This window comes from Lissotriton vulgaris, chromosome 12 (assembly GCF_964263255.1).
Source record: "Lissotriton vulgaris chromosome 12, aLisVul1.2, whole genome shotgun sequence".
Classification (NCBI taxonomy): Eukaryota; Metazoa; Chordata; class Amphibia; order Caudata; family Salamandridae; genus Lissotriton; species Lissotriton vulgaris.
Window position 1 is genome coordinate 130,726,060 of NC_141700.1, and position 26,622 is coordinate 130,752,681.

Here is a 26,622-nt window from a genome sequence, read left to right on the forward strand (position 1 = left end):
CAAAAAATATTTATTAAATCAATTTAATTTAGTTACTTCCCACCCTGTAAACCCACAAAACTCATAACCTGCACATAAAACTCAAGTTTAAAAAGCAAAATATTTACACTATTACTATAAATATTTACAAACTAATTATCATTAATGAAATATTAATTAATATGTATTTACTTCCTACAATATACCCCCACAAAACACACAGCACACTCATAAAATGTAACAGAAAATGTACACAATTAATCAGCCATTTAATAATTATTATTCATTTAAAAATTCATTATTAATTCCTTTAAATTAATTTACTACCCACCTCATACCCCTACAAAACCCACCACCCACATTCTATTTTTTTTCAATTCTTGCAGAAATAACATCAATTAATTATCAATTAAACCAATGTTATTAATTAAAAACTAAGGCCCTCATTACGATGTCGGTCGGAGTTGCCTCCGATCGACACTGTTGCAGAGTGGGAATCGACCAACCTTAGGTCGGTGGTTCCAACCGCATTATTTGGATGCGACCGCACATGGTGCGGTCGGAAACATCAATTTTTCAATGGGAACTTGTGCAGCTGGCTAAAACCAGCTACAGCATAAGGTCCCATTGAAAAATTTAAGTTTTGAAACATCCCTCCACCGTGTGGCAAATGGGGATAGCCATGGAGGAAGGGGTTCCTGCTATGGTCCCCCGAAGTCAGTTTCCGACAGCCAATTCATGTCGGAAAGGCCGACATTGATTGGCTGTAGGAAACCGACATCATAATTCCGACGGACTAAACGCTGTCCTTAAGCTATTATGAGGGCTTTCCAAATGGCTGCCGGGCTCCTTGGGCCCGTCGGCACCACATCAGATTCCCGGCCGGTTTAAACTCTGACCGCCGTAATCATAATACGGTGGTCAGACTTTAAATCTACAATGTCGGTCGGAAAGCTTCCGACCAGCTGTCGGTGGCTTTCCAACTGACATTGCAATTAAGCCCTGAATATTAATTCATTAAAATGAATTAACTTCATAAACTTTACCCCTATAAACCCCACAACCAGCACCTAAAATTAAACTTACAAAAAAGTATTCACACAGTTAAAATAATTGTCAATTAAATAATTATTATTTAACAACTAATTATTAATTTCAATTAATTTACTTCCCACCCTTTACCCCTATAAACCCCACAACCCGCCCCTAAAAAAATAATTACACAAATAACAATTACAAATGTATTAATATTGATTAACAACTAATTATTAATTGATTACATCCCACCCTGTATCCCTATTCAAACAATCTTTCCCGGCCCTCTTGGCCCTCCAGCTCCTAAAGATTTGTCACCTGTGTCTAGGCTTAGCTTATTCCGATCTTCTCTCCTTGGATCAGGAGTCAAGCCTAGAACTTCAATGGTGGAGACCATTTAGATACCTGGAGCCACAGGACCATCTTTGCCTCAGCCCCAGATCTTGTATTAGCATCCGATGCAAGCCTGACAGGTTGGGGTACCCGATGTGGCACGATCTTGATTGAGGTACATGGTCTAAAGAGGAGTCGAAATTGGACATAAATTGTTTAGAGATACTTGCAGGTTCCTTTGCAATCAGAAGCCTCGCAAAGAACAAGGTATGTTGCTCTATCCTCCTTCACATGGACAATGTTTCTGCGGTACGTTACATCAACCATCTAGGTGGCCCCAAGTCCAAACTCCTTGCGGAGTTAGCAAAGTGCCTCTGGGAATTCTGTCTCCTCCACAGGATCTCGGTCAAAGCGGAATATCTCCCAGGCAATCTCAATTCCATAGCGGACTGGCACTCTGCGAGATTCCAGCAGATGGAGGCTTCTTCCATCCATTTTTCAATCTCTTTTTCAAAAATGGGGCACTTTACACATCGATCTCTTTGCTTCCTGCCTCAATTACCAGCTTCCTCGTTTCTTCAGTTGGCGGACGGACCCTTTGGCTCTCGCCACAGACGCCTTCCTCCAAATTTGGTCTTCTCATCTCAATTCTGCGTTCCACCCTTTTGTCATGATCAACAGAGTTCTCGCACAGACCAGACGTCAACTTGCCTCCTTGATTCTAGTGGTCCCCTTCTGGCAGTCCCAGATCTGGTTTCCCTCTCTTCTGGAGATGACAGTGGACTTTCCTGTTCTTCTTCCTTTCTCCAACAATCTTCTCTTGGATCCCTCGGGTCAGCCTCATCCTCTGCTTCTGGACAATTCCTTGGTCCTGCCCGCGAGGAAGGTCTTGGGTGAAACTTTTCTGACCTCCTTATTTCGCAAGAGGCTTCTCTCTTCATTAGCAGGGCTTGGGCCCCACGAACAACTAAGGCCTATAAGTCAGCATGGTGTTTACGGGCAAGCTGGGGTTTGGGAAAATGTATTGATCTCTTTTCAGCACCTTTAAATTACATCGTCAATTTTTGGCTTCTGAAGCCAGTTCAGGTAAGTCATACAGAACAGGTAACTTGTATCCTTCAGCAATTTCTCTCAACCACTGTCCTAATGGTGATAAACTGGTGGGCGAGCACCCCCTGATTTGTCGTCTCCTGCGAGGTGTTACATTTTCTAAACCGCCTTTACCTAAATACTCTCAGTTATGGGACGTGAATTTGGTACTCCAACTGTTTTCTAACTGGCCTGATAATGCTGTTCTTTCTTTCAAAATGCTTTCAGCTAAACTTACTATCCTTTTGTGCCTGGTTTCAATCAAACGTGTTTCTGATGTCAAGGCTCTGGATGTTTCTTCTCATCAGTTCACTCCTTCTGTTGTATTGTTCCATGTTAATAGACGTACAAAAACAAATTTGAATACTGTTTTTATACCCTTATTTTCCTGATCACCCTAAATTATGTGTAGGTCAGTGTCTTAAGTTATATGAACAAAGAACTTTTGATCTCAGAACATCCTCCAATTCCCATCTTCTCATTTCTTTCTGTAAACCTTATACCCTGTTTCTGCTGCCACTTTGGCCTGTTGGGTTCGGTGGGTGATGTCCCTGGCTGGCATTGATGTTTCTTTGTTTGGGGCACACTCTGCCAGAGGATCCATGGCCTTTAAAGCTTTTTGGGCAGGCTCCAGGTTGGAGGACATTCTGAGATCGGCTGATTGGTCCAATGAAAATGTATTTCGTTTGTTTTATTGCAAACCTACAATCTCTGCTGCTTCTGTAGTTGTTAATATGCTTTGAACAAGCATAATAAGAGCCTCCCCTCTTGCCATAAAATGTAGATTTTCTGAGTAAATGTCAGAAAATCTTAATTTTATTAAAGACACAGAAGCGAGTATTATCCTGCCACAACACATCTTAATATGTGTTTTTCCCCTGCCCTACAGCGGCTCCAGCTTTACCTCCTGCGTCTTCCTGATGGGACCCTGCTTCCTCCAAAGGAGTCGGCTTGGCCATACACCGCTTCTCCCGACTTTGAGGATCGCTCATCTCTCGCTCCTGCTTCCAAGACGACCTTCCTGGATTTCAGTCAAGACTTTTTTACTTGGACTTTGGCCTCAAGTATTGTGTTTGCAATTTTTCCTCTAGTTTTGGGTTCTGTTTAACTGCTCGCTACAGAAAAGAGGGCTGTTCGCAGTCAGGACTATCGTTATACCTTAGACTGTGCGTTCATTGGCTGTTCATGTTATGATTTCATTGTCTCCCATTGGTCAACCGTTTGGCCTTCTGGGAACTGTAGTTTTGCTTTGTTATCTTGGCTGCTATTCATTATAAAGCAAGATTGGAAAGCATAATACTCGCCTCCGTGTCTTTAATAAAATGAAGATTATCTGATATAATTTACTAGGAAAATCTACATTACAGCCAATAACGGCTTCCAAGCACCCTTTACATTTGCAGATTAACCAGTGCGCGCATTTATATTTCTTTTAAACAATCAGGCACCCTGGCAAGAAGGCTTGCTTAGCTGTGCGCCCATCCCTTGGTTTCTCAAAAAGGAGACTCCCTGCCATACATTCCAGCTCCAGGAGTTAACCTAGTTAAAATGCATATTTCGCCCCAGCCTCCCCTCTCAGCGTGAATTGAGGTTTAAGCTAAATGCCTAGCACTGGTTCAGACCCTCCTGTTTATTCTTTTGACAAAGATATATTTTTCCATACACAATCCTGGCCTTTCATATTTCTATTTATATTCTCCCAGCCACACATTTGCCGCCTCCACAATAGAGACCAGCCTGTTTCCATCTGCCTGTTTTCCCTCACACCCGCCTCCACTTTCCATTATCTGTCACCTTATTTGCCTGGTAATTGTTTTCAATTTTGTTGCAGCTGAACAGCTAAATGGAGGTAATGAATTCTACGAACAGTTTTCAGCCTTGACCTACATGAACGCGGAGTATTGGAGAGCCGCCGATTGCTTTGCAGGTGCCACCCAGAAACTTCCAGAAGCCCTGGAGTCCTTCGTCTCTTTCCAGGGAGCCCGAGGGACGCAGTGACGTGCGCCACGTTCTGCGCTCAGTGACCTGTTGCTATAGTGCACTTGTGTCCATTGAATATTCAGATTATCCGGAACCATGTCAAATTATCAAGATAACCAGTTAGATAGATTTACAAATTAGGAATCTAAACAGATCGAATTTGCATTATAAGTGGTTATCCTGAAATACTGCACTGATCCAGGGCATATCTGTTGTGCTTTTGATCGTTGATGAACTAGAATTGAATAATTGATACCGTCTAAGTGGGTCAAAGGGGGGAGTGCAGTGTTATCATGTGCATGGCACTCAGCCTGGAGGAGGGGGTGCTGGACCTTGCAAGGTATTGGATCCTGCGCCACCTGTACGTAGAAGCAGCGTTTTGAAAGGAACTGCAGAAGTGGTGGTACTCTTTATTAAGATTACCTATTTGCTCCTGAGAAGTGCCGGTACTCCCCCATTAAATGTATTGCAAAGGTGCTCAGAGGTGAAAGTACTTTTCCTTTCAAATTAAAGAAATGCAGATACTCAGTACCGGACAGTACCAGTGCTTAATTTGAGCCGGAGGTTTCTGGTGCTCAGCACCAACACTTATTCATCAACACTGGCGCCGTTACGGACACATTCATTTATAGCAGGCACGGGGAGATTAAGTGATATGCCCAGAATCACAGGATGTTGAGTGGACGCCAAGACTCAAGCCTGGTTCCCCAACCCGAAGACGGCAGCTCTGGCCATTTCGCCACATTCTCTCCCCACTTTCATGGTTAGTAGTTGGTTGTGTTTTAGCCGGTGCTAACAGGAGGAATGGGCTGGTGCAAGCTGCCTCCTAACGAGAGCCCCTGCTCTTTTTTTCTTTTTTTATAAATTAACCACTGGACATCACCTCCTCATTTAAATCACAGCGTGTAATGCTAAGTGGGTGGAGAGCAGTATCGGCTTTATCGAAGCCTGCAAATTTATGTGAAGGAAAGTCTGGACATTTATCAATAGGACAGTTTCTCTAAAAAACCTGTGGGGCTGGGGCACACACACGCCATGCTCTCGAACCAGCCAACAAATCTACTCATTTCATTTCAAACCAGCCGAAGCCTGCTGAAGTGACTTATATCTACTTAGAGATGATTTATTACAAGAGACTCTCCCTTCCTCTGTGTTTTGCAGACACACTACACTAGGCTCTGGTGTTGAGAGTGGATGCTAATGAGAAGTTCCGTGCATTTGCAGTGTGCAGCAGACACAGTGGAGAGGTGTGTTGCAGCTGACTTCGAAGCACAGGGTTCATGGCTTGATCCCTGGCTCTGGCGGCAGCTCAGCACCATGTGACTCTGGGCAATAGCTCACTTAATTTCCACGATGGCCCCCAGCGCCTTGAGACCTGTAAGGATGAGTAGTTTGTGCTTTACAAATAAGGATTTACATATTTATTTTTAAGCATCACAGCTAGACAGTGGCTAATCAATGCCACCACTACAACACACCCCACATATTACATCCTCATCTGACAGGAGACTTAGAAGGTGCCAGCTGATTCACGTCCACTCGCGCAGTCCGGAGCTTTAGATATATAATTGCAAAAGTTACAACCCAGCTTGTATTAAAACTAACAGCATTTGCTGCTTCAGGAAACCTGGCCCGTGGGTGATGTGGATTTTGACTGGATTGTAACATTTTGCACTAATGCTGGAAAGGCAGGGCAAGAAGCAGCTTGGCAATTTAGATTTCATCCAACATTTGTGCAAATGAGTTAGTAAAATATGGCATCAATGCAGACATCCTGTGCCAGAAAATGCCCTCTAGGTAGGATGCGGTTGGTAGCAAATGGGCTACCAGGGTCTCTCCTAACTGATGATCCCTTCCTGCAGAGTGTTGCATCTGGCAATCCTAGAATGCACCATTCTGCCCACTCCCAACATAGCGGGACCCCTCTTTTGACGTTCATAGCTTCCTAGCCGAACTCGGAGGCGTGGCTACCAAAGGGGCTATACTCCCCCTGGAAAACAGATTTAGCAATTGGTTTCCCCTCTCCTGTCCCTAGTGCTAGCCTGTCTACATAAACAAACCTCTCCCAAGTGTTCCCCTTTAACCAGCCTGACAAGACACCTACAGTTAGCCTCACTCTCACAAATCTCCTTCATTCACAAGAGCAGAACAAGAGGTTGTTAGTTCCCATACATCGCACCAAAACATGGAATGGCCTTACACAACACATCAGAGCCTCCTACTCAGTTCTTGAGTTCCAGAAGTAGCTGAAGACCTGTTTCTTCGAACTACTCTGAGAGGATACTCACCTACAGACAAGCTCAAGTGCCTGGATACCCTCACGGGTGATTAGTGCGCTATATAAATAGACATAGCATAACAAGTAATAATCATGAATGATACAAGGTCAATTGACATCTTCAATGTTTAATTTCCACCAGGCGTCCTGAAAAAATATTTATTCATTGCAAATGAAACGGAGACGTAAATAGCGGCGAAATGAGGTTCTGGAGCTGGAGTACCCACATAGTAAAAATGTTAGACATTACACTATAATTTTCTGCTGTAATTTCAACACTGGCCCAGACGCAATGATTGTGGATACAGAGATGTGCAGGCAAAAGACTGCTTGGGGCTCCCACAATTTGTTGTCCCCAAACTAAGATCTTCCGAGCGCTGCAGCTCCCTAAGCGATCTATTGTACAGGACAGAATTACGATCTTTAAATGGACACAACTGCACCAGATTGTCCAGCACAATGTACGTTTGGAGCAGGCATACATATTAACCTGATTGACTACATATTCCTGGACATGGAATCTTGACATGTCATTGTCAATATGAACAAAGTCAGGCGGACAGAAAGTGGCCATACACCTCTAGTAGCAACCCTAAATTTGCGACTGGAACACGAGCAAGATCCAGAAGTCGCCAGGGTCTACGATGCAGCCAATCTCACCTTGAAGATGAACAAGAAAAACATTATGTGGCAGACCGGCTGTCATTTGGCAAAGTCCATTATGTTTGTAGTACTGGATACAAGAATGTGACAACCTGCTATTGTTGAGAGACCAAGTTGCCTTACAGAAGCTGGAAATGTTCTCTTAAACAACCTCCAAGTTAGTGTTAGACAGTAGACATAGATCTGCTGGGCTTGGACAGCTAGGTTGCAAGGACAACACTAGCATTACATGGTTTGACGATGAGTGTCTCAAACTAAAGTCCGCCCTGGCAATGGCCTTACGATCTAGAAGGAAATCCACATAGAGTGGAGAACGTCTTTTGGTGCTAAGGAAATAATAAAGGCAGCTGAGCAGATTTAAAAATCGACATCTGCATGTTAAAGCCTAGTCACAACTCATGGTAGCAATCCAAGATAGAAACACAAGACGCTTCTGGAACTTATTTAGAAGGGGTTGTGAAGGTGCCCCCAAAAATCTTGAAAGCAAAAGACACACAATTTCTGGCAAAATCTTGAAGCAGGCATTGTGGCCAAGGCCTGGGTTGACCATTTAACTACGCACAGAATTTACGGAAAGCAAAGTTTGAATTGCTATCTTAAGCCAGAAACGTATGAAAGCTCCAGGGCCGGAAAGAATTCCACTCAACACCTATTGCAACAACCTGACCATCTGGGTGGCCATTTTAATTGCGTCATACGATGCAATTTGGGAGAATGGAGGTGTTCCAGCCTCCTGGAGAGATGCAGTCATACTTCTGCACAAAGAAGCTCCCTGGAATTTCCCAGGTAACTACCGCCCAACCAATTTCATTATTGGACAGTGAAGGCAAAACTTATGCCACAATATTGCAAACCCACCTGGAGTCATGGGTCGAGGAACATAAGATTTTGTCTCCATTACAAGCAGGTTTTGTCACATCTCAAGGCATGATTGATCAAGCGGCTAGATTGCATACTGCCTGCCTTAAGGACACATTCGTTAAACAATCAAAGTTCTTCTTAATATTTATCGACCTTAAAACAAATTTTATTCAGTAGACAGGCAGGCACTCTGGCAGGTCCTGGTGAAACTGGGCATTAATACTAAGCTATGCGCGATAAAGCAATTCCACCCGGGCTATACGGCCATGATGAGATTTGGCCCCAAGGGAGAGGACACACCGAGCTCTGACATGGAAGTGGGCAGGAGGCAGGGTTATGTGCTTACACCCCTATTATTCAACCTGTTCATCAATGATGTAGGCGAGCAACAACTAGCGCTAAATCTGGATGTCCCTGTGCTTGGAGGGGACAAAACACCTATTTTACTGTTTGCTGACAATGCTGTTTTATTGGCCTGCATGAAACTCCCTATTCACAAGCTACGCTCAGGTTTTGAAAACTACGATTTGCAGAAGAAACTCAGAATAAACATTTCAAAGACAAACTATATGCTGCAGCGGCGGCCCGTGCAGGTAAGAGTGGTGAGCCAGGTTGGAGGGGGATTCGACAGACTACCACGAGGGAACATTAAATAAATAATTAAATTCCCCTGTGGTCGTCTGTCGAACACAAATAGCAGTACCATTTGCCCTTGCTCGCAAAGCGGAGTTGAAGCGCTTATGCATTTCATGCTGCCAAGGGAAGAGGTGTGGTGCAGCAGCCAGAGCGGCTGACTCCAGAGCACGTGGCTCGCGGTTCGATCGCCGGCAGCTCAGCTCAGCATCATGTGACTCTGGGCAATAGATCACTTCAGCTCCCGGACGGCCCACAGCGCCTGGGTACCCTTAGGGGTGATAAGTCGCGCTTTACAAATATGGGATTCGGATTTATTTTATTTAGATTTTATGTTCCTTTCCTCTGCCAGCAAGGAGGTTACATCTTCGTCCACTTTTCAAAAAGTACAACATAAAATACTGTAATATTGCTCTGAAGTTATGCTTTAGAGTGCACAGCACCTTCCTTTTTTACTCAGTGGCCTCTAATATATACGCAGCATGGAGTATCACGCAGGCCTTACCCAAGTAGTAAAATGCTCAAAGTTCCGCGCTTAAAGTTGACCTAAATCTTGTGTCAAATGCTTTGTTTACTGCTTCACATCCATATTAGGGAAGAAGAGCAGAGGGTCATGTATGATACTCGAGTTGTTGCCCTTTATTATAAAACCTCAAGTATGTTATTCTTATTTGTTTTGAGATGTAGTCACTGAAGTGTATTCATTAATGACCATCTCAATGCATGAAGGGAGAGATTTACCAAAAATTCACGTAGCGCAGCCCCCGCAAGGCTGCCCTGCGTTGCGCGACACGGAGGGAGCAGAAGAGCACCATATCTTCAAAGATATGGCTCTCTCCTCCCCTTTCCCTTGCGCTGATTACAGCTGCCATGCGCCATGCACACACATTAGTGACCATAGCATGTGTGGGTTAGTCTAGCATAGGTTTTGTGCAGGAAGGGTACACTTCCTGTACAAAATACGATGCCCAGACACAATGCAAAGATTTCCCACTTTGCATGCATGCTGTACAGTGCAGCACGCATGCAAAGTCAGAAAAGGAAGGAGAAATTAAAGCATTTCTCCTTCCTTGCACCTACTTGAAAAGGGCGCAGTTTTTTCATGCTAAACCTAATCTACTTTATTTAGTACATTGGGTGTAGCGTGAGAAACCATGGGTGGTTGCATGGGAACGCCTATGCTCTACCCTTGGTATGCCCCCATGGCGCAAAGTATAGCGCTGCTTCGCATTACTTTTCCGTTATTTGCAAGTAAATAGGGGAAAAAAGATTTTGCACTGATTTGCATCACTTTTGTTACGAAAACACAGTGCAAAATATTAGTAAATCTCCCCCAAAGTCTTTAGTAGGGACTTAAGGGCAGCGGAGACAGCAATGTTTGTCGCTATTTGATTGTTCTTTGCTTTTGCTCCGAAATGTTAACAAAACTGTACAAATGAATGATCTGGTTGCTCAAGGGAACGGGGACCGAGAACAGTTGCTGAGCAGAAGGTGTATATTATGGGATTTTAAATATGCCCTTTCATTGACTTGATCTGGAGTCATAAAATTGTGTTAACTAATCAACAGCCAATGGGCCCGATTCACAAAGGTAAAGTAAGACGAAAGCCTAACTTTACGACTTTCGGTATTCATAAAGGGCATTTACGAGTAGTAAAGTTAGACTTATTTCTCAGTGTTGGTCTCACTGAAACTTAAGGCCAAAACTTAAGTTTAACTGAGACAAAAGTCTAACTTTACTACTCGTAAATGCCCTTTGTGAGTACCGAAAGTCGTAAAGTTAGATTTTCATCTCAGTTTACCTTTGTGATTCGAGCCCAAGGTAGGTAACATTTAAGCAGGGTCGTATGGCGTCCTTTAGACGTCAAGGACAAGACTACATAATTTTACATGTCTCATAATTGTCCCTGGTACCTATTATGTTACATGCCTACAAGTTATTTGTCTGTCACTTGCTTTTTACCAGATCATCAAATGAATTTGCCGCAGTACATTTATTTTTTATGTTTTGATGTATTGAACTGGGGATTTTATTGTTTTTATATTGTGTGCCTTGTATTTAAACGCGGCAACAATAAATAAATAATTGAAACACTTGGCATCATTAACACTTTGATTGACACAGTCGTGGGCCACTATCTAAACCCGTTTTAGGAGGTGGCGCATGCATCCAGGACAGGCGCACAGGTTCACGTCGCCAAGTAATACATGGAATAATTCAATTTACACTGGACTGAAAAACACGACGCAGCCGGGCTACAAGCAATGTTAAATCGCAAAAAACTGAAAAGGCGACAAGATCCTGAAAGTGCTCGGAGTCTGTAGAAATGGTAGAAAGGCGCTGAACAACAAAATTCTGAACATGTAACTGGTAGATTCTGGGACTGAGGGTGATCTCTTAGTGAGAAAGAGTCGCAGCCACTCGAGTCAGCAGACTCATTTTACTAGGTATTTGAGTCGGGCATGGCTAAATAGAGAAGCGGTGACAGGAACAAACCACCCCAATTGCACCCCTCTACCCAAAGGAGTTCTTTCTATCCCGGGGCGGAATTTTTTGTTATGCTAGCGTAATCTTACATCGTTTTGCGAAGTTCATGTTACGCTTCTTACGCGAAATTCCTGAAATTACATTATTGTGCCAGATAGCATAATTTTATTGCAAAAGCTTAGTGCAGGGACTCGTGAACAACTCAACCAACCAGAACAAGGGCAGCAGTTATTCGTTGCACTGACGTTTTTAGTGGAATTTCTTTTAAGGACGAAATGCATCAATCAGAGACAGTTTCTCCATTAGGACTCTGCCCTCCGGAAATTCCTATACACATCCCTGTACAGATAGTAATAGATCAATTAAATGATAGATATGATTGTATCTCTAAACAAATCGATATATTTAATCCTTGAGTCCCCAACGGCCACGTGGATGTACATCGCGCTAAAACATATTGCCAACAGTCATGTTCGCATTTTGGGTAATTTTCGTCGTATTTCGTCAAATTACACAAAAGCAAATTATGTGTATTCTGCCCACCCTATGATACAACCAGGGCTTTAAGTGGGATGGAAAATTTGGCAGCCTGTCAAAAGGGCGTGGCCAATGTAATTACGCTTGTGGCTTAAAAACGCGTAAAATAAAAATCTGCACTTAGCACAGTGTGCCGCCCGACTTGTATTTTGCTGTTTCTGTCATTGAATCCAGATATATGATACAACAAGTAACATCATACCTACAACAAGTCAGGACTATTGGCTTTGTCAATGGTTGTTCGTTGCATAAGATGAATAGGCACCAACTATGGCTTGAATATAATATTGAAAAAGCTTCCACTTAAAGCCCTGGCGACATCACGACAATGTTGCTGCTCCTGAGTTTCAAAAAGAAAAGGGAAATACAGAGAGAAAATGGCTCTTTTTGGAGGATTTCCCTTCCACTACAACTCTCCCCTGGCATGACGTCATGCCGTAACTTCTCCACTAGTGAGAAGTGAGCAGTGTGAGCATGTATGTGCACATCATGTGCCTGCTGTCACAGCTGTCTGGGAAAAAACTGACCGCCTGTGCCAGGGCACAAAACAGAACCCGATAAAGACCCGTGTCGAGGCCTCCTTTAAAAAACTGCCGGTGCTCAGACCCGGCCCACTTAAAGCCCTGGAAGGATACAACGTATATAAAGGAACCACGAGTCACTGAGTAAGGGATCTTGATCTTTTTGCAAGGGACTCATAAGGGACAACAACCTACCCCAAAAAATGTTTTCCCAACATGGAATAACGCTGCATTTTACAGCAAATTTTCCCAATTGGCCAAAAACCTCAGGTTGCATAGAGTGCTCTGAAGGGAGCCATGAATTAACGCAGCACTCCAGGGCCTGCCTCATCACCACTCGGCGGCTGCAAGCACATTTATGTGACTAATAGAAAACTAATAGAAAACGGTGTGCCCGGAAGAGCCATATGAAGCACACTAGCAGCAACTGCCCCCTAAAAGGCTCATAAATATTGTGGCAAGGAAAAGCAACAGCTTTAAAAAGTGAGCCAGGAGACAACAATGCTCATCGAAGTTCTTTCGCCAATGGGTATCCACTCAGAATTCAAGTATTAGAAAATAATTACAATCATCACTCTTTTCCCTCTCGCCTTCCCTCCTCAGCGTCACCTGCAGTCTGCTCGGAGTGTCCTTCCATTTGAGATTTTCTCTGCCTCTGTCCCTCTCTCCTCGGCACTTCCTGCTTTAGAGGCAGTGTTTGCCCTCCCATCTCTCTGGTGCTGCTCCCTGTTCACCAGTTCTCACTCCATAGCTCCTATTTTGTGCTATATTTCTTTTTACGCTTCTTTTATTGTGATTTCTGCATTATATAAATGGACTATAGAGAGTTAACGAACACAGAAGCTACTGCTTTCCTCAGCAGTTGTCATCTCTACCCTGCCTGTGGCCCATCTTCCTGAAAGAGACAGTGTTCACACACCTCTTGCTTCTCTGGTCTGCAGGGCGAAGGGGTGGTTGCGGGGCAGTGACAGGTGGGTGAGGCAGTCAGGAGGTATGCTTTACATCTCCTACTCCCCATAATCAGGCACAAGGATCAACCCTTTTACCTCTGGAGGTCCTGGAAGAAGCGTTTACCTTTGAGTGTGGCTTACTGGGAAACATCCATTACAACGCACTACCTTTACAACGCACTACCTTTACAACGCAGCTGTTACAACACCACTGCCTTTAGATCGCATGCCATTACAACGCATGTTACTACAACGCATGCTATTACAACGCATACTATTACAACGCATGCCATTACAACGCACTGTAAGGTAAGTAATGGAGATTATTTCGTTTTTGGGTGGGTATGGGTTTTGGGGTACATGGGAATAGTCGTTTTTATCCCTACACTATCCAACACGTTCCCTACTATTGCACTCACTGGAATGTGAATAGTAATTTTTACCCCTACACTATGCAACACTTACCCTAATGTTGCACTCACTTGAGTGGGTATAGTAATTTTACCCCTACACTGTCCAACACTTACCCTAAAAGTATTATGCGTTGTAACAATATGCGTTGTAATGGAATGCGTTGTAATGGCATGCGTTGTAAAATCATGCGATGTCACGGTAGGTGCGATGTGAAAACTGCATTGTAAAAGCATGCGTTGTAATTGTTTGCATTGTAACGTCATATATTCGGTGATGTGTGCTGTTCTGTAGGACCTTCCCTTAGAAATTGCTCTTGCCATTTGGTCCTCTGCTGCTCCTCGGCAATGGTGCTGCTGTAGTTGCTGGACTGCCCCCTGGGTAGGGCATAGTAAGACCCAGCCAGGGTATTTGTGTCTGTGGCAGTGTTGTATACTGGGACGAATACTTGCATCCTGCCTCCTCGGCCTCTCTAGAACCCACAGCCAGGCCCTTGAAGCATAGTTTGAATATACACACTGCTCACTGGCTGGTGCTCCGTGTGCAGATGTGTTCCTGTTGCTCAAGTAGTCACACCTCGAGACTCGGGGGCAGGGGAGGCTTGTTAGTTATAAAGAAGCTCTCTGCTGCTGGGGCACTAGACTATCCATAAAGACACATGGCTGAAGGAAGACGACCAGGACAAGTATTTATTTATGTATTTACGAGTTGAAAGGAGGGACGGTTCATTCGACGAACAGATGGACTGATTCCTGGATTGAGACCACTGCCCTACTGAACTCTGACCTCTAGGGTTCTGAAAAACAGAGACCCTCCACCCCCTCCAAGGTTCTGTTCTGTCTCTTCTTCCTCCCAAAGAGGGCTAGACTTACCTGCATAGGAGTGCTCTCAGCAGAGAGCGCCGTGAAGCCCACAATGTCGCTGAAGTATATGGTCACTCCATCGAAGGCCTCGGCTTGCACCGTCTCCCCCCTCTTCAGCTGCTCGGCCACAGAGCTGTAAGGCAGAGAGGATGGGTCAACGCGGGCCCAGGCGTGGGACAGCTTGGGGGCCAGGCAAAGCGGACTCAGGAAAGGGGAGGCATGGCAGCACACCAACAACTCAACCAATCGCCTCATTCAGATTTCGTGGAGTTTGGAGCGCCACGGAAACAAGTATTGGCAAAGCCAATAGGTCTGCGAGTGGAGTATAGTGCAGCCGCGGCCCGTGCTGGTAAGAGCTGGAGGGGGGGATTTCGACAGACGATGACAAGGGGAAATTAATTATTTAATTTTCCCACGTCATCGCCTGCCGAAATCCCCCCCACACAGCCCCACCGCTCTTACCTGCACGGGCCGCAGAATGTAGAGTGGTGTCGAGTGCAGTGGCGTGGAGCAGATTGTTTCATAGTAGAGCAGAGTGGTGCAGGGTAGAGTATAGTGGTACAGAGTAGAACGCAGTGACATGGAGAAGAGTGGTGTAGAGTGGAGTGACACAGGATTGATAGCAGTGGCGCAGAGTGGAGTGGTGCATAGTGGGGTAGAGTGGCATAGAGTGCAGTGGTGAAGAGTAGATCGTTTCCAAGTAGAGTGAAGTGGTGTAGAGTGGAGTGGTATAGAGTAGTGGTGTAGGGTGCATTGGCGTAGAGCGCATGTTGCAGAGTGGTGTGGAGTGGTGTGAAGTGGAGTGGTGCAGAGTAGAGTGGCCTAGACTGAATTGGTGTAGAGTGCAGTGGTGCACAGTAGAATAGAGTGGCTTGGAGTGCATTGCCGTAGAGTGTAGAGTGTTCAGCACAGAGTGCAGTGACATAGAGTAAAGTGCCGCAGAGTAGAGTGTCATAGAGTAGAGTTACATAGAGTTCAGTGGCACAGAGTGCAGTACTGCAAAATAGAGTGTCGTAGAGTGCAGTGGTGTAGAGTAGCGTAGAGTGCACTGGTGTACAGTGTAGTGGCGTAGACTAGTGCAGAGTAAAGTAACAAAGTGCAATGGTGTAGAGTGTCATAGAGTGCAGTGCCAGAATATAGCTGCATAAAGTGCAGTGGTGAAAAGTAGTTGGCATAGATACAGTGGTGTGGGGTGCACTGGTTTTCAGTAAAGTGGTGTAGAGTGCAGTGGTTTAGAGTACAGTGGCATATCGTAGACTGCAGTGGCGTAGAATGGAGTGGTGTAGAGTGCAGCGGCATAGAATGCAGTGGCGTAGGATAGATTGTTTCAGAGTAGAGTGGAGTGATGCAGAGTAGTGGTGTGGAGTGGTGTAGAGTGCAGTGGCGAAGAGTGGAGTGGTGTAGAGTAAAGAGGCGTATAAAGGAGTGGTTCAGAGAAGAGTGTAGTGACACGGTGTGGAGTGGCCTTGTGTGGAGTGGTGCAGAGTAGAGTGCAGTGGTGAGAAGTGGTGCATAGTGGAGTATGGATTGTATGGTAGCGTACTGCCATAATAGACAGCACATCTTCAATTGAAATTACCATTACATGTGCAATCACCTACAGGTTTAATTATAAAAGTATACAGCACCCAAACGAGAACGTGTGGAAATGTCATCACTCAATGTATTGATTTGATTGTCAGCACAGTTTATTTTCAGACATAGGGGCCTCACAGCGATGCATCACATTTCATTGCACCCTCCTTGCGACATGCTGGATGCATCATATTTACAGTATGACACATCATGTTGCAAGGAGTTACAGATACGTCAGTATTTCAGACGTATCTGTAGGTGCAAAAATGAAGCATTGCTGGAGTGTGTCAAGTGACACAACCCCATCAACAGGTCATTTCAAATGGGCAAGTCCCATTTCAAATGTGCCTGCGTCAGTCTTACGCCTGCTGTGAGGCAGGATAAGATATTGACGCATTTGCATCCTAGAAGTGTCGCAGTGAATTCTCATAGATTTCACTGTGTCACTTCTACGAGGCATACTTGCGTCAGAATGCCCACCCTGCAACATTATACCTGGCGCAGGTATAATGTGGTGCAGGGGTTTACAAAGTGATGCATCTAGCTAGATGTGTCACTTTGTAAATATGAAGCAAAATGGTGCATTTTTTACCCTGCTGGTGCGTCATAAAAAGTGACGCACCGCCGGCGCAAAATAGACGCACAGGCTAATAAATAAGCCCTTAAATTTTATTGCGTGGTAGAAAAAAAAAATCTGTACAGCCTTCCTCAAGCAGGCCCCAACTAGCCAGCATGATTGTCACATAAATCCTCTCACTTTGTAGCCAGAAAAACAAAAATAAACACCAAGCTCCCTGGAAGACACAGCCTCACATTTGACCTCTGTCTTTGAACACACAGCAAACGTGACAAGATAAGAACAAGATTTAAAGGCCTGTTTACAGAAAACGAGTTCGTGGAAAATACAGTAAACAAGGTTTGTGCAATAGGAGGGATGAACTTGAGCTGGACAGCCTAAAGGAAATAAAGCCACCAAATAGAAAGTCAGAAAATGTGAGTTACAAACCACAAAGCCATTGGCAAGCAACGGGCAGAATGCATTCCTAGGTCAACTTTCTGAATGTCCCCAAGATGTCTTTAGCAAACCAGACAGCTGCCTAAAAAGGTGGTGTTCCCACTGTACCCGGCTTGCAGTTATCATGCTTTTCTTCAGTCAAAGGAAGTGCTGTGATTAAGACGAGGGAGACTCCACTGGAATAAACTTATGACCTGGCAAACCATCACCCACAGGGCCATCAGGCCAAAGTGATGGTTACCCATTTAATTTTAGTAGGGAAACTATCACTCATTTTTCCTCTCAAAAACCCTGACAGACGCTGCACTCCTGATCTGTAGAAATCTACAATGGCCCCCACGAGCGGGCGAAAGCTCCCTGAGCTTCGGGACCATTATTTTGCTTTCAAGGAACTAACTCGCACTTATGTTTCTTTCTTGAAAACAAAAAAGCTTTGCTGAGTAGGTGCATCAAATATGACACCCAAACAGTGAAGCATCACTGCCTTAGATGGCTCCACTGAAGGAACAGTGATCCCTACCTATCCTGGGCAGTCCTCCACCTTGGGAACAGAGGCTGTTGCCTGCACTGACTTGGTGGTTGGTAGGCTCTTCATAAGTATTCTTGGCACCCCTCCAGTGGTATGATAGTGTCTTCTCCCAATATGGTTCCTCTACTCTGAATTTAAGTTAGTCCTCTTTTTTCAGCCAAGAGCTCTAAGCTTGCTGTGACACGTGGTTTCACTTCCCCGTCTCTAACATCAGCTTCAAACCGGTTCATGATTACTGCTGTTACCGAAAAACACTATTGGCTGAAAACCACTCTCATGACATGGTCATAGCTGACAGCTCTGATGGACACTTACTGGGGAAGGATTTGGTACAGCAGGGCCTCAGCCTTGCGCTTCTCTTCTAGGTAGGCTTGCGTCCGGTCCTCCACCAGCTCCTCGAGGTTGTTGGCGTACTGCTCCATGCGCGACAGAAGGTTATCCAGGATATTGGAGCTGTTCTCTCTGAAATAAAACATGGAAAACAACATAATGAACAAAGGCAAGATGGGGCAGAGCATTCCACCATCGTTGGCAGCGAAGATGGACATCATGATCCGTTGACAGAGGTAGGCTGCCCAGTTAATGGCCTGGTCTACTGGGAAAATCATAAGGACTGTACAACTTGTAATCTGGTAATGCAGAGACAGAGTCTCATGTACTGCTGACCGTAATGCACCTCCCAACTACCATAACCCAGTTCTAAGAAATCCCTTGACTGCTGATTAGTGACATTTGCTACATATGTGGTTTAATTCTCCCCAACCCAGCAGCCTATTCGGAAGTACAGGATGTTATAGAGAACTTCTGATTTCCCTGTGGACTCTTCCACCTTTGACAGTTCTGTATGCTAATAGTTTTTTGGGGGGCTTCAACAATCTGTTGGACATGTTGCTGCTTCTTTAGGGGTTCACCAACTGGTTGAAGACACCATGTTTTTTTAGTTTTTTAAAGGAAGGTCCAATGAAATGTCAAATTGGTTGCTGAGTTTATATGAGGGGTTCAATAACTCACTGGACAAGTTTTTCTTTTTGCTGGAGTGGCTCAACAATTTGCTGAGAGCGTTGCGGATATCACTGGAGGGGTTCAACAAGTAGTTGAATAAGTTGCTGGTTTAGTCTGAGGAGCCTCAACAACTTGAAGACTGAACTGATGGCTTCACAGAAGGCATTCAACAACTTTTGAATGTGGTGTAAGTTTTACTGAAGGGGTACTGGATTTGAACTAGAGGGTTAAACAACTGGGTTGTTTGTCTTATTTGAAGTGTTGTTAAGTAACTGAATGGGCTGCTGTTGGAGCCTTTTTTGACTTACTGAATTGAAGCATTTGTTCCATTGGAGATGTTTGAGAAGCTGCACAATGTGTTCTTCGTTTTTATACAAAGGGTCAACGACTACTTTAAAGAGGTTGTTGGTTTGACAAGAGGGGATCATTACATAGTTGATTTGGTTGTTGTTTTATTAGAAGGATTCTGCTCAGTTTAATAGGCTGAACATATAATGGGAGGGGATTAACAACTTGTTGAATGTGTCACATGGTTTACTGGATCAGATCAACTAGTTGAATGTGCTGTGGATTTTCTTGGAGGAGTGCAACAGCTGGCTGAATGTTTAATCAGAGCGGTTCATTCTTATTAAATAGGTTGTGGGCTTTACAATAGTAACCCAACATTATATTGAAACAGCCAAACGTTTCATTGAAGTTTTAATGATGTACTGATATGCAGTACGTTTTATTGGGGAGGTGGACGCATACACCACTTAGGGCCTGATTACGAGTTTGCCGGCCACGAATACACCGTCACAAACGTACAGGATATCCCGTCCGCCGTATTACAATTCCATTATATCCTATGAAGCTTGTAATATGGCAGACGGGATATCCGTCATATTTGCAATGGAATATCCCATCCGCCAAACTCTTACTGAAGCCCTAAACGTATATGTTGGGGAGTTTTATCTGAGGAATGTGATCAACAGCTTGTTGACAGTATTCAGGATTTCATCAGCGGTCTACGAGCTTTTTAATACATTGTGTTTGTCATCAATGTACTTTCTTGTTGAACGAGTTGTATGTTTCATTGGAGGAGTTTTTCATCTTATTAAATTGAGCATTGGTTGTTATGTAGGAGTCCATTGAATATGCTATGTGTAAGGGGATTAACCATTTATTGAATGAACAGTGGGGATTATGGGAGCTGTTAAGGAACAGGTCAAATGTTTTTTTGCTATTATCCGAATGGTTTTGACCTCTTGAATTGGGTTTAAAATGGGGAGTTTAACAATTTGTTGACTGGATTGTGTATTCTTTTTCCAGAAGTGTTCCACTACCCATTGAATAGCCTGTGGATTGTATTCGCGAGGTAACAATTGTTGAATGGGTATAGGCTTTATCAGAGGGTGTTTAACAGAGTGTTGAACATATGTGAACGTGTACGAGGTTTTAATGCAGAAGTTTCATTGCAGGAGTTGTTGAATGAATCACAGGTTCTGTATACAGGTGTATTTTTGATAAGAGGTCTTTCACCTGTTGAAGAAATTGTAGGTTTTACTGGAAAGCTTCTGACCCGTTGAAAGGAATGTGGGTTTATCTGGAGGACTTCTGACCTTACCAAGACATGTTGAATTGCATTGGAACGCGTCAGACTCACTGAAGACATGGGTTGCATTGGAAACCTTCTGCCTTTTGATGAGATTCTGCCTTTAGTTGGGACGTTTAAGAGCAGCTGAAGTGATAGTGGGTTTATTGGAGGACTTCTGCCCTCTTGAAGAGATAGTATGCTTTACTAGAGGGCGTGTGACTTGTTCAAGGGAAGGTGGGCTTTATTGGAGGGGTTCTGATCTGTTGAAGAGATCATAGGCTTTATCAGGGGAGGCCTGAGTTTTTTTTTATGAGATTAAGGGTTTAGTGAAGGGCCTCTGACTACTTGAAAGGATGGTGAGTTCTACTGTACAGCTTATGGTATGTTTAAAGGAAGGTGGCTTTCACTGGGGGTTTCTGACCTGTTGTAGAGATTACTGATATTATTAAGGGAGTTCAGACTTTTTAAATGTGAAGTAAGTTTGTATGGTGGTGGATTTGCCATATACGAGGTGAGTCGTGGGCTCTGACCTGTTGAATTTGCGCACATGGATTTTGATCTGGTTGAAGTCAGGTCTCTCCATGACGTCTTCTGCCCAGCAGCGCTGCATCAACAGCCCAAGCTCTTCGATGTGACAGTACACATTGGTGGAGGGCCGGAAATTGGGCTTCTCGCGACCCTTTACTCGTTCAATGATCTCTAAAGAAAAGGAAACATGCTTCTCGTTTATAAATGCAATGGGGACCTTGGTATATTCAGTGGAAGTTGGAATGACACTAAGCAATGTTAAATTCAAAAGACTGAAGGATAAAAAGAGACCTGTTTATGTTATGGAAAGAAATGATAAAAGAAGATTTTCCTTACACAAGAGAACAGAATTACTCAAAAAATTCACTCAAAAATATCAAATGACCATATTATTATGGTCAAAATATTTTGGGGGTCATTAGGATGGCGGGCGGGCTTTGCCCGCCCGCCATCCTGTCGGGGATTGGGACCGCCCGCCATAAGGGCGGGGGTCCCGTGGGTAGTATTAGGATACGGCCGCCACAGTGGCGGCCGCATTCTGCATTTATAACATTATGGCGGGCGGTACTCTTTGCACCGCCCGCCACAATGCCATAAATGAATGTATGCATTTGTATACACAATGCGGCAGGCACCGCGCGGTGCCTACTGCATTGTAAATGCAAATGCAGGGGGATACCACAGGTACCCCCTGTGTGCACCCCCACCCCTCCTTCACTTTGGGGGGCCCGCAGGGGGCCCCAAAGTGAAGACCGCATGCCTTTCTGTGGCAGCATTGCCGCCACGGAAAGGCATTGTAAAATGCCAATCATAATATAACAGGCGGTGTCTGATAGGCTCTGCCACCATATTATTCCTTTTCCGCCCTGGCCGCATGGCGACCGGGGCGGAAAAGCGGCGGACGGTCTTTCCGTCCTCCGAGGTCCACCCCGCCATACTAATATGGCGGGGGGGAACGAGTGAGGATGCCGGGCGGATTACCCCCGCCAGGCTGGCGGTGGCAATCCGCCAGGCTGGCGGGGGCAATCCGCCCGACATCCTAATGGGCGCCCTTGACTACAAAAATATAAGGGAACAAAATATTAAAGATTAGTACACATTTTAAAAGTCTTGATGTAGCATTGAAATGTAAAATATTGTTTTTTGTTCTGCTGTTTTATTATACTGTCTTAATGTCCTATATTTGTATTTTATTATATTTGTTATTGTACATTTTATAGTAAGATTTTAAAAGTATTATAGTAATGTATATTATTTGTTTTATTTGAATGTGTTTTACATTAAAAAAAATCAATTATGTATTGTATTATAATTTCGGTTTATTGGGGGATTAACTTGGAGGTATATTTAATTATGTATTAAATAGTGTTGATTAACTAAAGTGTAAATGTGAGGAAGTGTCTCTTTTTTGCATGATCACCCCAATGGTTTGGACTGATGGTGCTGGTTTTTCGAGTCTGAAAGTGCACTGAGGGCTGCTAATCAGACTCCAGTGCCCTGACCCTCAAACATGTGTGTCTGATTTGCCTACACCCAAAAGGCATAAGCTAACTTACTTATAAGTCCCTAGTATATGGTCTTAGGGCTGTAAGCAAAAGTGTACTCCCACCCTTCTTCCCCCCTAGGGACTGCAGCACATGCTGTGCCACCACCCTGAGGCTGTCAACAAAAAACGCGTCTCCCAGCCTGCCACAGCAGCCCGGAAGAGCAGTTTAAACGGCTGAATCGACTTCGCTATATAAAACAATGACAACGCCCAAACCTCCTCTTTTAGTAAGTATAAGTCACCACTACAGCGTGCCAATTGAGCTTTACGGTTGGGTGCAGAATATTTTAAAAAAGAACATATGTTACATGTTCTAAAAGTAAAAACTCACAATTGTTGTTTTTTCTGTGAGAGAGGCGGGCAGCCCCATTGGAATGTGCAGGGCTACACGCTGACAACGAAGCTGTGCTAACTTCTGAATGGGACTACTAAAGTTGGAACTTCAAGGTAACAACTTGTAAGATTAAATCCGACTTTCGCCAAAAGTCAACTGTAATCTAACTTTTTGCTACATGCAACTAGAAAGTACCCACTCTGTTGCCCAAGTTATCCTTGTGGCCATTTGCAGATGCTGGCATGAAACAGCCTTATGCCTGCCTGGGGAGATGTATAAACGACTCCCAGGACGCTTAACAATAGAGGCCTGTTACCTTCTCATGGCAGGTGTGTTAGTCCAAATGGCAAGCTTCAAAGGGGACGTTCTCTTTGAAGGGCAAATGATGAGCATCCAGATGAAGGGCTGCTCTTTTATCTCAGTAGGCATACTGACATCGGGTACGGAGAGGGCAATACACTGGCCAAACCATTTTGTACATGGCCGTGTAGCCCCCAGGTAGCTGCAACTCTAGGGAGGGCTACCAAGCTCCACACACCATGCGATAGCTTCCGACATCTCGGAAGTGGGCAGAATAGAGCCCTCTGAGATAGCTAGATTCCATAGTTCACAGAAAGTTGCCATCAGGTGGGAGGGAACCAAGTAGGCCACTAGCTATCGACCGCAATTTCCTCTAAGGGCACCTTATGGACACAAAAGTGGCATGCCTGGCCCCAGAACTCAGATCTTGCCAGGATTGGAGATAAGGACCGAATAATGACTGCCCTGCTGACTGAGGACCTAGCAAAGAAGGACAGAAGAATGACTGCCCTGCTGACTGAGGACCTAGCAAAGAAGGACATACGAATGACTGCCCTGCTGACTGAGGACCTAGCAAAGGCAATCAGCACTGAAACTGAACTGAACCTGCTGCTCCTTGGGCTAGTGAAGAGAGGACTGTGCCTGTGGTGTCCTTCTCATGAAGAAGTAATCCGCTGAGCCCAGCCAGAAGCAGAGACTCCAAGTGTCAGTTTGCTGACTTCCCGGTCACAGCACAGGGACAGAAAAGCTGAGGAAGCTTGCTAGTACGAGTTAGTACACAGATCACCGGATCGCCGCTCCACGCCGCAATGCAGCTTTGAAACCCGAGACCTGATGCTTAAAAGTTGCATTTGAGTCTGCTGGACCCAGGAGAGTCATCAGAGTGCAGTTTGATCACCCAGAAGGAGAGTTAGCACCAGAAACAGGGAACCACTGGTTTGGCTATGACTGGAGACCAGTAGTCCAGTGGCAACTGGATTTTGCAGGAACCAAGAGGACTTTAAGGGACATAGACCCATGTGGCCAACGTCGACCCAATAGGACTGTGGACTGAGGAGTAGCCCCAGGAAGTCCCACGTCACCTACAATGCATCTTCAGCATCCTTGAGCCTCTGCAGCATTCTGTATCCCTTGAATCAGGACCATTCCATAGAAGTTAACGGCATCTGCCACCAACGCTTAAGCAGGACTGGAGACTGCTTTTCTTGTGAAGTTAACTGTTCCACTCGACCTTGGTAGCCCCAAGAACTGGCTCTCTGCGGGAGTTGATCACCCAAAGTAATCATAAGTAACTGCATTCACACTTGATGTAACTTTTTGCTGAAAAGGTTCTAAGTGTCAAACTTTTTGAAATTGCCAATGCTTGTTCACGGTTAAGTGAAAAGTCTTGATTTATTGTTTCTTTAAAAATCTGTATCCCCAGAACCCTCTGGTGGACCTTTTTTGTTTTGTTGTCTATAAATTCATTAAAAAAATCTATTTTTAGTAATTGATTTCTGATTTCTTCAGAGTTGTTTCTTTTTTCTTCAATTTATTTACAGCTGTTTAAATGTTTTAGACTGGTTCCTTTGTTAAAGCATATGGCTCAAAGCCCCAGCTACCCAGGTTTGAGCTAAGTTTTGACAAACAAACAAAGACTGACTGGACCTATGAAAGGTTGGAAGTGTATTACACTGTGAGGTCACACAACCATGCCATATAATACACCTCATTTCCGCACAGTAAATTACTATGTAACTTTCGTTATTTATGTGTTAAATGTTTAATAACTGTTTAATCATGTGATACATTTTATGTTTGGGTTATGGGGCTTAATAGGGGGTAGGGTGTACAGTCTTAAGTTATATAATATTAAATTGATATGAATTGATTTATGTATCAAATATGCAAACATTTAAATTACAAATTAGTTAACTGTAAGTTTAATTAATATTAAGATTTAACAATATCTGTTTATACATTTTAAAGAAATGTTAGTATTTTAATGGGATGTAGTGGAGATTGGGGGACTGGGTGGTTAGTATGGTTTCACATAGTTTATAACAACTAAAATGTAAATGTGCATTATTAAATACATTTTATTTATGAGTTTGAGAGGTTATTGTTATGTAAAGAATGTTATAATAGTTTTTTTAAATAATCGTGGTTTTACATTTCTAAAACAATATTTTACTTCTTTCCCAATTTTAAAATAGTTAATGGTTTTTACATTTTGTATTGTCAGTTCTTAGAAAAATTAAAATGGGTATATTTAATATTTAGGTGTAGTGACTATGACCCCCCAATATGTGCAATTTCCTCAATGTTTGTTAGACTGAAGTTAGAATAGTAAATTTGACCTCCCCACAATGTATGCACTTTCCACAATGCTTTTTAGGTTGGAGTTAGAATAGTATATGTGGCCACCACACCTAAAGTATGCACTTTCCTCAATGTTTGATAGACTGAAGTTATGATATTATATATGACCTACCGTCAATACATGGACTTTCCCCAATGTTTGTTAAGATAGAGTTAGAATAGTCAATGGAACACCTCCCCAATGTAAGCATGTTCCCTGATGTGCATGCTCCCTGATGTTTAATGGACTGGAGGTAAAAGAGTAAACCAGACTCCTACCCCCAACTTAATCACTTTCCCCAACATTTGTTGGACAGTAGTTAGAAGAGTACATCTGCAGCCCCAACACATGCACTATCCCTAATATATTTTTTAAACTGTAATTAGAATAGTAAATATGCCTCATTATCTGCCCTTTCTTCACGTTTATTTAACTAGAGTCCGAAAGGTAAATATGAACACCACCAGTGGATGCACTTTCCCCAATATTTGTTAAACTGGAGTTAAAATATTAAATCTGAGCCCACTGTGTATGCATTTTCCACAACTTTTATTAGATTGAAGTTAGAATAGTTGATATGCCCTCCCAACCCCCACAAAGCATTTACTTTTCCCAATGATAATAGAATTGTAATGGCAGTAGTGTATTCATGTTTTTATGTTTTTCAGATTGGATTTTGGGTACTTTTTCTCTACTTCACTTTTTATTTTAATTGAAATATTTTAAAGCTATTTCATTAAAAAAGTATGTTTTTTTAACTATTTAATTTCTTGACAAGTGATTTAGTATTTGACAAATAATAGTTTTTCGCTACATATTAGTACATGTATCACAAATTCTTAAATACATTATTATTGTATGTGTTTTTACAGATGTTAATAATGATATGTTTATTTTGTGTTTTATCATTTAATCTAAATTAATATTATATTTTAGTTAGAAATTATATTTATTTGTATACCATATTTATATTAATATATAATTTAGTAATACTGTTGTTTATATTAATTATTAGAGTTATTTTAAAGTTACATGTATAGTACATACTTTTGTTAACAGTAAAAGTTAATAAGTTATTGTTTATATGCTATTGTTATTCCACCATGAAAGAGCTCCTTCGAATCTCCGGGCCTGTTGGTAGGTGGTGCGCTGTGTCGGTGGAGCGCGCCAGACTGAATTCTTCTTCCAGGCAACGTAAAGCGCACACTGAGGGGGAATATGCATGGTAGATGAAAATTTATTTTCAGTTACGGGT

General features: G+C 43.4%; 1 protein-coding gene across 1 annotated transcript in view; it reads right to left on the reverse strand.

The window, feature by feature from the left end:
* The window catches only part of NPR1 (natriuretic peptide receptor 1), a 790,721-nt gene that overhangs the window by 56,889 nt on the left and 707,210 nt on the right, over window positions 1-26,622 (reverse strand). Inside the window, exons 15-17 of the mRNA XM_086947572.1 lie at window positions 20,849-21,017; window positions 18,056-18,202; window positions 14,631-14,754 (exon numbers count right to left, since the gene is read on the reverse strand). Of these exons, the coding sequence (XP_086803698.1) occupies window positions 14,631-14,754; window positions 18,056-18,202; window positions 20,849-21,017 (440 nt within the window). The remainder of the gene's footprint in view (window positions 1-14,630; window positions 14,755-18,055; window positions 18,203-20,848; window positions 21,018-26,622) is intronic.